General features: G+C 41.1%; 1 protein-coding gene across 1 annotated transcript; it reads left to right on the top strand.

The window, feature by feature from the left end:
• The first annotated feature begins 1,214 nt into the window (after positions 1-1,214).
• LOC139347308 (transcription factor 23-like) lies at positions 1,215-4,597 on the top strand. The gene is made up of 4 exons (XM_070986784.1): positions 1,215-1,448; positions 2,698-2,841; positions 3,144-3,308; positions 4,460-4,597. The coding sequence occupies exons 1-4, from the start codon at positions 1,215-1,217 to the stop codon at positions 4,595-4,597; spliced, it is 681 nt and encodes a 226-aa protein (XP_070842885.1).
• The last annotated feature ends 6,985 nt before the right edge of the window (positions 4,598-11,582 follow it).

The raw sequence follows: 11,582 nt of genomic DNA on the forward strand, positions 1-11,582 counted from the left end.
TTCGGTTTTATTAGATGCTGTTAAATGTTGCTGTTTTACATTCAAACAAGCCTCTCTAACTTTGGTCATGGTTCACTGTCAAACTGATATCGTAATGAAAGGAGTCATAAAGTCAGACTGTTGGCCAAAGTCAAATGAAATAATGTACTGCCATTACAGAGCTTTGGAGAAAGTGATCTGTTTCAGATTTGGAGCCTTAAACCTGGGACCTGTGACCAGTTAGCTTCAGGCATCAGTTACCAAGCTAACAGACACTGACTTTGATTAATCTTCATTTCTGGAGCGCGGGCAAGTAAAAATGACTAAATTTCGAGTTTACAGATCTGGTTCATATATCAGTCCTCCTTTCTGGAACACCACCCTGCAGCTTTTCTGCATGTACCTAACATGCTTGTTGTGGCGTGTCGTGTTCTGATCTGTATCACATTAGTTAACGTTCACAATTGCAGATCAAGTGAAGTGAATCAGATTTTTTGCTCTCATCCAATCATAACAGTGTTAAGATGCTGGGATGCCCTGAAAGTTTTCAAAATTCCAAAATGCACTTCCACATCTCTTCAGTCATGTTCAATGTCGCACTGCCCTGAGCTTCCAGTCCCACCCCAGTCCAGTTGTTAACAGAACGCTGAGTTTCCCAAGCCCCCCAGCGCCCTGGCGCAGGACACCCTCCCACTGCTGCACTCCCCCAGGCCTGACTGCCTGCCTGCTCTTCTTGGCAGCCAAACAGCCAGGGGAGGATCAGGACGACCGGGCGGCTGAGATAAGGACCACATGAAGTTCCCCACATTACCTCACCCGATAAGGAAACAAGCAGAGAGACGTGCAGAGAGAGACGGGAGGGATTCTCTGGATGGACGGAGATGCGCAGGGACCAGCCGTTGATTGTGGGGTTTTCACCATTTGTTTAGGGGTGTGGGTGGAAGTCGGGGTCCCACAGAGGCCTGGTAAACTGTGGAAGGGAGTCTGGAGATGCTTGAACAGACTGACTCTCAGTCGAGCAAATGACCACAGAATAGAATGTTCATACTTTTCTCGAGATCAGATGAGTGATTTCAGCTGCTCTTCAGCCAGTATTTTGTATCTAGGTTCGACTTTCAAGATGCTTTCAGATTAGATGGAAAGATGGCCCCAGACTATGTGTTCTGGAGCACATTTACCAAAGAACTCAGCGGATGATACAACAGCTTCCAGCAAAGTAAACGTCCACTCAGCCTATGAAAATACACTCAACGAAAGTGAACTGTGGTCTCAAGTCTTCAGGAGAGCCTGCTGCAGCATCCATGGCGGTGAATCCTCTGGAAGGTCTCATGTCGGTTGCAGTGAACCACCAGCTGGTCTCCAGCTCCACAGCTGAGGCACAGAGGCAGCAGCCCTGTACAGCCGGCAGAGCAGCATCCCTGCATGGACACGGGCAGAGCGGACGCAGCAGCCGCGAGTCGAGGAAGTGGGTGAGTCTGAATTAATAGTCCAGTTTGTCCAACTGAAACTCAAGCAGCACCCCGGTGTCAAAGACAGATTTGGAAAATTCTGAGCAACCAGTGGGACATTTTACAACCTTAATCACAGGATATAACAGGACACTAACATAAAAACAGTTTCAATTGTGTTCGGTTTGCTGAAGTGGTCAAACGTAATCTCATACAGGGAAAGTATGGGACATGTTGCCCCCTGTCCCACACACTGATAATGTCACTGTGTGGAGGATGGAAGATGCATCTGTCCTTTATCTTCCAATGGTGTGATATAACAAGCTTAAATTTCTGAAAATGAGACAAGCAAGGCTTCCTGCCATTCACTTATTAGTGTGATGGGGAAATCTGAAGATGAGTGGAAGTGCCAACAAAATAACAACTGTCTATCTTTAAGTCCACCCTGTTTTCCTTGTTCTACTCTATTTTTCCCTAGATTTTTAGATTTTATTGTGTGGTTTTATGCATTGTGTTCATTTTTGTTTTCATCCTCATTTCGATTGAATTTTGCGTTCATTGTTATGTTTTTATGACCATTCTGTCTTCTTTATGTAAGGCACTCACTTGGTGCATGTGAATCCGTTCTTATAAAGCACTTTGAGCTGCAACTCCTGTATAAAGTGTGCTATACAAATAAACTTTATTATTATTATTATTATTATTATTATTATTATTATTATTATTATCCCTTTTTCATTAAGGATTTGATGGAAACATTAAGAGAACCCAACTAAAATTTGGTGCGTTGAACAAATAACTAATGATAAGGAAGCCTGTGGATCATGCATGGCTGGGACTGGTTTATTCTTTAGTCATCTCACACAGCAAGCACTGAAGTATCAAACAGATACAGCACAATTTATCTCTTTTGTTAATAATTTTTGATATTATTTCAAAAAGCTTCTCTTAGTACCCTAACAGTACCCTACCCTAACAGGCAGAACAGACTCAAACAACACTAACAAAATAAAAGAGAGGACGATCTTGACAAGAAAAAATTGATATATGCACTGCAATAGGAAGCTGTATTTTAGAGTGATGAATGAACTAGTTGACATAATTGTGTTTAAAGCAAGTAACAGGATTTTTCATATCAGTACAGTATAAAAAGATGTTTATTTAATGATTCATTAATTCAATCTTTTCTAACTTCCCCATTTGGACAAAATAATGCTAAATTTTACTTTCACATACAACTATCAGGCTCTGAACATGTCCTCTGCTACAGGTGTGTGGGTCCAGGTCAAACTCTGGTTCTGGTTTCGGGTCTGCGGTCCAGTCCAGGACACTGAGGGGTCAGCACTCCCCTGAAAATGCAGCGCGAGAAAGGAGCCGCGTACGCAACCTGCGACAGGCCTTCCACAGCCTGCAGGTACACTGCATACGCTGGCACTTCATTTCCCACCACTTCACAGAGATAACCCTCCCTGTGCAGCTGTGCTTTACCACCTGCTCCCTAAACTTAGTTTAATACATTTATTTTGATTGTCCTGTTTTTGCATGCATACAGTGAGATGTTGTGCCAGCCTGCATGTTAATCCGTTCTTTTTCAACTCAGCTAAAGATGTTTAACTGTGTTGAAGGCCTCACTTTTAGACCTGAATTTGAATTTGATATTAATGAATGCAGGTCAGTGTGGAGAGCTGATTGTCCTTCCTCCTCCTCTGTCCTCAGGCTGCTCTGCCCTCAGTCCCACCAGACACCAAGCTGTCCAAGCTGGATGTCCTGGTTCTGGCCACTAACTACATAGCTTACCTAACAGAGACTCTGGACCAGGGAGGGACGCTGGCTGAGCACACCCTGCCCTCCCGGCCGGGTGGATACCTGCATCCTGTTAAGGTAAGGACAGGAGCCAACAACTTACTGCTTATGATGCTGAGTGCATTATACCACAAGTATACAGTATAATGTATAATATATCACGGACATGACTTACCTCTGAGGAAGTCTCACTTTGAGTATCCACACCACAGACTGGTTAAACACTGGTCACACATCATGTGATTGTAACCATGACAAGTTGTGTATTTGTGCGAAAGTTGAACACGTGTGTCAGCAAGTAATAATATGAGCATATGGCCACTGAGAAAGTTAAGTACATAATGAGTACATAGATGGACTAATATTACCTTTAGATAACTCGCTACCTTTAGCTAATCATAAGTACATAAACCCACTAATATTACCTTAAGATAACAAGCTAGTTTTCTGCAAGTACACAGTGACAGATATATAGACCAGCGCAAAACCACCAGCCGCAGTAACAGTGATGGTGGAAAGAGGGGTGGTCAGTCTGAAGTGATTCACACAAAATCTGTCATAATTTCAGTTTGACTTGACTTTTGTCTCAGTGCTCTTTGTGTACCTTTGTTGTACAGATACCTTTGCCCTCTTTACAAGATTCATTATTAGTTTCCTTACAGATACCTTATGATATAATATTTGCATCTTTACTGCAAAGAACAATGTGTTCACTCTCCTGTCTTTGTTCAATGTTCAATTTAATGTCTGTGACTCCTTAGCAGATTATTAACTATGAATAAAAATAAAGTTGTTTCAGTCATTTTCAACCCTGAGTAGTGTCTGCAGGCATTCCCTTAACGCTTCATACCTACCAAACAACCTTTACCTGTGACGTTTCCTGAATGTAGCCTGAGAGCAGAAACATGGGGCAAAAAAACTTTTCAGATTAAGCTCATTGCTGTGAGCCCATAGTAATAACTGAAGGAGACTCAGATAAGTGTATCAACATTTCTGCCAGCTTAGATCTGCTCTCATCTGCATTATGGCAGCTGAACATTCAGAGACCATGTTCAGAGAGACTTCGCCAAGAAAATCTGTCCAATATAAGTGAGGGAGACAAAGACAGGACTCTGACAGTGAGGGCACATGCCCCTCTTTGAGCTTTGACCCGTTTGTTTGACCACCACATATCTTGGTGCTAATCATATTAGCATGAAGAATTAACCCAGAGTACTCTCTGTCCTCAGAAGTGGCCCATGCGTTCCCTGCTCTACTGTGGCAGCGTGGGAGGGCTGCTGTCAGGAGTTCCAGCCAATCAGATGCCTCCACTTGGACCGGACGGGACCCACCCATTGACCTCCACCTTAGAAGCAGGCAAAGAGTGATAGTAGGACATGGGACACAACTTTCACCCCGTTTCTTATCTCCAATGATAGCCAGTCATGCAGCTACAGTACTGTTGACAGCACATCACAGCTTAGTGAACAATTTCTCTGGAGAAAGTGATCAGGCATGAAAAGAAGTTACTTTCAGAGCAAATTATTAAGCATATTATTGCTGAAGTTTAAGTTTAGCAAAGCAGAATTAAAAAAGAAGAAAACATTTAGTCCCTAAAGGTGAAAGGAAGGCAAATATTTGAACACTTTGGGTGGAGTTAATTAACCTGCAGCTATGAGAGCAATGGCTGTTTTCATCTCCAGCTGCTGGGAAAGTCAACAGAAAGCACCTTTTTTGGTGCCTGTTACTAGAGGAAAAGTTCCTTTTCCCTGCCATGTGAGTATGAAACAAAGAGAACACACACCCATACACACACAGGTACAGATACACACATACAGGTTAATACACAGGACAATCCTTGTTGGAAATTTTCCATCATCATCTGAGCATTGGACAGCAGGTTGTCAGGAAGGGCTTTACTACGAGGAAAAGAAAAAGCTGCTTGTCTCGACTAATAACGCCACAAATCACTACATGGAGGAACAGTGTGTCACCCACTATCTTGATTTAAAGGTAGTAGTGTTTGAGTTCGAGGTTTTCAGATGTTACTTTCACTGTATGGAAGAGTTCAGTCACCTGTTTGCTCCTTAAAAAAAGTCCAGTGCGTCTTTGTGAGGGCCTAATCTTCTTTGTTTAGATGTCTGTGGTATCTGTGTGTTTGTGTGTGACTGCGTGTGTGTGTTTGTGTGTGACTGCGTGTGTGTGTGTGTGTGTGTGTGTGGGAGTGACAGGATGGACAGGCAGATGAGCAGCGAGGGAGGGATTGTTGTGGGAACACAGCTGCTGTCTGATCACTTCATATCTCTGCAGTAATGACCACTTAGTTCTCATTACAGCTCTGCCACAGAATGTAACCTTTTCCTTTGAGTAAAACACCATCTCAGATCACAGCTTGTGTGTGTTGGTTATTACTTATCTCACAGGTTGGTTGTGTTAAACATCAGTGGGCCGTGCGAAGAATCAGTTTTATTCCAATGTGGGAATGATCCACGATCAGCAGACATCTCTGACGGTTATGATTGGCCACATTCTGACATCGGCAGCTAACAGTTGAGCCTGTTGCAGCTCTAAATAAATAAGCTTTTCCTCTAGATTTTCTGGAATAAAGTTTAAAGTTTACAGTGCAGTAACTTTAACTAAAAAACAGAATCTTTTGAATGTATTTTGAACAGGAGCTCTGAATGAATGAACACATCTTTGGGCAGCTCCAGATTGGACACCTGGCAGATTAGAGTTACACTGACCCTACGCTGATTAGATAACAGGCTAATGTTGCATCTTATTTGAACTTCTGGGCCCTTCCAGTCGTGGCACTGATACATTTTTTGCAATTAATGCATTTTGCTATCCTAAAACAATTTAGACAAAATGTCAGAATTACTTTAACCTGCATTAGAAACGTCACAGAGCCATTTTTTTCTGACGAAGCTCCTCCAGTTCAGTGATTCTCAACTGGTGGGTCCCATTTTCAGTGGGTCGTGGGCCTTTGCCTGGGCACACCAAAAAAATCATGTGCTTTTATTTTGAAGCCGTGTGTTGGTGTTACAGCTTGGGTTGCATCTTGTCATTAAGGGGTGATGGTGGGTCCCGAAGCCAGACCAGTTGAGAACCACTGCTCTAATTTATTGTCAGTGAGTGTGCTTTTTTTTTTTCTCATGATCTGGAACTGTTCACTGGCTCCATGCACCTGATAGCACACTTTTAAAAGATGGATTTAAGACTTCAAACCCTTAAATATTTGCTTGCATTATCATGAAACCCACCCAGCACACATGAAACCCCTAAAAACGAGGAAGACATCCTGATATGTCATGTATTTCTGCATGTAGGTAAAAAGCAATGTTAAAAGTAAAATAAGTATCTCCATTTGAAAGAGTTAAAAAATCTGAATATGAGCACAGTTTGAGTGGACAACACATTTCAATAAAAAAAGACAAAGTTTCCAGTGTCCTCCTTTTTCACAGTATTTGTAGTTTCTGTATCTCAACTCGTAATTCATCCAGTATCATATTTTGTTGCTGTATGATGACACTGTATTTGCAGAAAACACTGAAATCCAATTCAATAAGTCATGGAGATATATTTGTGGGCTGGATATGAGAATCCTACAACAGACTAACTGAAATCATCTCCCCCTGGAACAAGATGGGCTCTGCTCCACAAGCAACAGGCCCGCGTTCAAGGCTAGCTCAATAAATCTGTCCAGAAGGGGGGCCGCTGCCCCCGATTCCCCCGCGTAGTGATGACTAATTTGGAGCTGCTGGAGTCTGACTACTAAGGCAGAGGTTACAGAAGGACGGGAGAAGCCAGACGGTTTGGTAAAGCAACTGCAAGAGAGACTAAGGTCAAATGAGAACCAGGACCAGGCTCACAGCGAGCCGCGACTCTGCAAAAGTCCAGCAGAAAGACAACAGTCAATTCATAAAACTATCAAAGGGTTCATGGAAGTTTTTGCATGAAATATGAAATAATGAAGTGAGAAAAACATTGCAAAAAAAAAAAAAAAAAAAAAAAAAAAAAAAAAAAATATATATATATATATATATATATATATTTTTTTTTTTACAATGTTTTGAAGGCACAGTCATGGTCTTGGTGCTTCCACAGACAAATGATCAGTAAGAAGAAAGGAAGCCACTGTGCTAGAATTTGTAGTTTTTTCCTCTGTGTGAGAGCTTCATTTGTATTCTTTCATTAAATTGACACTTCAGCGTCATTCAGTGCTTCCACTTCTTCGCCTTTCAATAACTGTATTTCAACCACCACTTGAACTTCTTTCAGTATTTTAAGTATTTCAAATGTTTCAAATGCTGCACCTTTTTTCAGAAAATGTTTCTACTCTTCAAACTCCAACAACTTCTTCTTAAACTGACATTTTCACCCGAATAAATCACCTTCATCTCCTCGATTTCAACCACTTCAAAGACTTTCACTACTTTTACTTCACTTAAACTGAGGTCAGTTCCCTCAGCACTTAAATACTTAAATTGATGGTTCATTCAGTGCTCACACTTAAACTATTTTGACTGCCACATCTAATACTTTCAGTATTTCAGCTATCTCAAATGTTTACCCCCAAATTTCATTTGGAAAATGTAATCTTGTCTAGTATATATATATTTTTTGTTATTATTTTGCTCCTTTAGTAACATGTAGTTGTATACCATTTTTTTTTTCTTAAATGAGACTTGTTGTATACTAAATCCAAGGTCCATTGTGTAGGATCTATTGGCAGAACTGAAATATAACATTTCTAAGTATTTGTCCATTGGTGTCTAATCACATAGAACTAAGAATTGTGTTTTTGTTACCCTAGAATCCAGTTCCAGTCCACCTTGTCACACTACGTCTAGAGAGCGCCTGTCATGTTACATGGCCACGATCGGTTCTCCTACACACTTGAAAAGGGAGGGTGAGGTGAGGGGAATTCACACCGCTAGATGCCACTAAATCTTACACACTGGACTTTTAAACAAGTTAGTGCTCTGGAACCACTGCGAAGCCATTGAAGAAAACCAGTGTGGAGAATGTATAAGTTTGAGTGCCATTAGTGCTATTTGAATCATTCACAGTAGCTCTTGTTTAATCAGAAAAATCAATCTTATGTGTGTTTCACTGCTCAGTGTTCCTAAAGAAATACATACAGAACAGTCACAGGTGCACCCAAGGGAGCATCTCTATCTCCAGGCCCCGTGGCTGCCTTGAAGAAGTGCATGTATTTTTGCCCATGCCTCTATGCAAAGACAGCTATTTATGCCACTGGAACAGCTTCAAGAAAGTATGTATCCACCCTGCCCCCTCATCCCCACATGTTGGGAGATAATCAACATATTTTCACTATCTCCTGCTCATTATGCTCGGTACATGCTGATTACAGGCTGGATTTATGGAGCTCTGCAGCCACACTCCCCCAGCTTTGGCCAGGCCTCTGCTGGAACTGGGTTTAGGTCGAGGGAAAGGATGACAGTGAGGAGGAGGGGGGATGACTGGAGAGAAGGATGAAGAGGAAGAGAGGAGGGTGGAGGGAAAGAATAAGGAGAGCTGGACTGATGTAAAAATAAATGCAGAAAGAAAAGGAAGGAGGTGGAAGACAGCAAGACAGAGGAGAACAACGGAGGGGGAGATGGAGGTGAAAGGGGCAGTGGAGCAGAGGAGAAAAGTGAGGAAAAGGATGACTGGGACAAAAATAATGTTGGAAATAAATCAGATCTGATCAGTCTGAGATAAGGTTGTACTTCACTGTAAGAATTCTCTAAAACAATCTCAGAGCACTAAGTTTCAAATATCAGCTACCTCCTCGCGCCTCACATTTCTGCTAAACTTCAAACATGTCCGTGCAAATACAGACAGAAATCTCATGCATACATCATCTCGAGACCATTTTTAAATCATGTGATGACAACATGACGACTCCACGGCAACTGTGTGAACTCCGTCCGCTGAGGAAGACTGTGATGTGGCTGAAAGCTCTGCAGAGTTTGAATAAAGACATGCTTTTTTTTTTAAAGTTAATCATAACATCAGAGCACATCCATGTTTCCTTAAGAGCCTCACAGAAAGACTTAATACAATTTTTCCAAATTACAATGATTGCACTCCATTTGTTTTGTATATTACACTATTGTGTTGTGAACATGATGATGTTCTCTGGAATCATAATGGATGCAGATTGCGGCTGCTATAATACTCTTGCGATCATATTACAAAAAGTCATTTGCTTCAAACAAGAAATGACAGAAACATCAGATGTTACAGTGCATTAAGAGACAGAAAGTCTTCTGTGCATTATTTGCAATCATACATTTTGCTGGTATAAAGAATTATTTAGAGCTTTATAAAATGGTTTCATCAAAGGCTTCTTATTTCACTTAATAGGCAGTAATTTAAGGCAAGCTGTCAGGCAGACGGCCACTATATATTATGTAGAATGTACCAGCAGAGGTGCAGTCAAAGCCTATGATAAGACTCTCCTGAGGGATCAGCCACTGACTGAGGAGGAAGATCCTGGTGTCTCAGAACACCTCTGCAAGAACCCCTCCTTCAAGTCTTAATGTAACATGTCAGTTTTCCCTTGAAAATGCTAATAATCAGTGTTTTAGTACAAGTTCCTTACTTGACCTTTGACCTTGTTATCTAGTGTAATTTCAGTCAGCTTTGCAGTAGAAGTGTATCCATTAATCCTACCACTGTACATTCTGCAAATACAATGAATCCAATAAGCAGACTTACATCATCATTTATAATTTTTAGCAAAATGATTCCTTGAACCTCCTTCATGATATTATGGCATGCACATAATGCTGACTAAAGGGTGGGTAATGGTTAGTAGTGTAAATTTTCAGCATTGTAAGACTGAAAAGAATTCTAGAAATGAACCACGCTGGCTGAAAGCAGTTACTTACGACACTGTTCCGAGCTACAGAGAACAAAACACTTAAGAAACTTCTAAGCATCTCTTTAAAGGGCGACGGCATGCATTACAACAGCCCCTTTAGCTTCCAGGAGGAGGTATGAACATCTACACAACGAGGCGGCAGTGCAGCAGGTTTTTTTCCACTCAACACACAAGACTGACATGTTGTCAAATATTATCATCCTAATTTTTATTAATCTCAATTCAAGTACATCGAATTTAGGAATCTAATAGTCATACATCCAACAACAGTGAAACATGTCAACAGACTCAAATGCAGTCAGTTTAGCTTTTCACTCCGTTCAAGGTGCATGTGCCACTTACCAGGCTCATGCTACCTCCATCAACAGGACAGGTTACATCATCACATCATGTGACACAGGATTCATTTATTCATTCAGAAATGTGGCTTTGGGCACTCCTGGACAGACGTTTGGGGCTGAGCTCATACTCATGCCAATATCCTGGACCTGGACCATAATATGAAAACTACATCAGGATACGGTTTTGAAATAAATAAATCACAAAATGAAGGCACGGCCAAAGCAGAGAAGTCACTTCGCCTTCAGTGCTTATGGGGTTGTTTCTGTTTTGGAATGCATAACAGGAAGAATTCTTGTGGATGGCAGAACAGATATAATAAATATTGTTTCAAACAATATTTATTGTTGCTGGAAATTACTAAGCAGTGCTTTTCTCTCACAAACTGTCTTCTCCACTGATTCACTGTCAAAGACCACGAATCAGCAGAATCAGCACGGACTTGTGGACACACACTTCATTCATGAACACTGTGTCTAAGCTGATTCCACCAGCTGATGGCTACAGTCAGATGGGTTCAGTAGCAGGACTACTGAACACTGACATCCTTGTGCTTTATTAGGTGTGTTCGTGTTCATTAGTGTCACAGTGCTCCACCCAGTCTGGGTTTAAGAAGGACATCTCTGACAGCAATAATATGCCAGCACTTGAATTACACACACCCTCTTTATAATGTGAGGGTACATCTATATATCATTAAGGTAAGATTACAGGCACACACTTCAAGTAATTTCAGGTATGAAGGAGAAGGTTTCAGTACTATGCAATCATAAATAAAGTACACATTGTCAAATGTGATTTTAAAGTCTTTCAAAAACTCTTGGAACCATTCAAATGTTTTGAAACGCTGTGACTGTGGAGGCTAGCGTACATTCACAATTGAAGAAAACCAAAACATTTAATGGTTCTTGCATATAGAATTCCACATTTCAGCTCCTGAAATGTGCTCAGGCTTTATGTGAAATTACAAAAATATACAAATATGATCTCAAACATATCTTCTGTTGGTAAAAAAAAACAATCAAAACTTAATTCATATTCTATATGCTTTGGATAAATCGAGGTATCTCTGAGTATCAGGATGACGGTACAGACATGGTGGTTCTGCAGTGGAGTGGTGCTTACGTGGGTCTAAAAGG

The sequence above is a fragment of the Chaetodon trifascialis genome, chromosome 19 (genome assembly GCF_039877785.1).
Source record: "Chaetodon trifascialis isolate fChaTrf1 chromosome 19, fChaTrf1.hap1, whole genome shotgun sequence".
Taxonomy (NCBI): Eukaryota; Metazoa; Chordata; class Actinopteri; order Chaetodontiformes; family Chaetodontidae; genus Chaetodon; species Chaetodon trifascialis.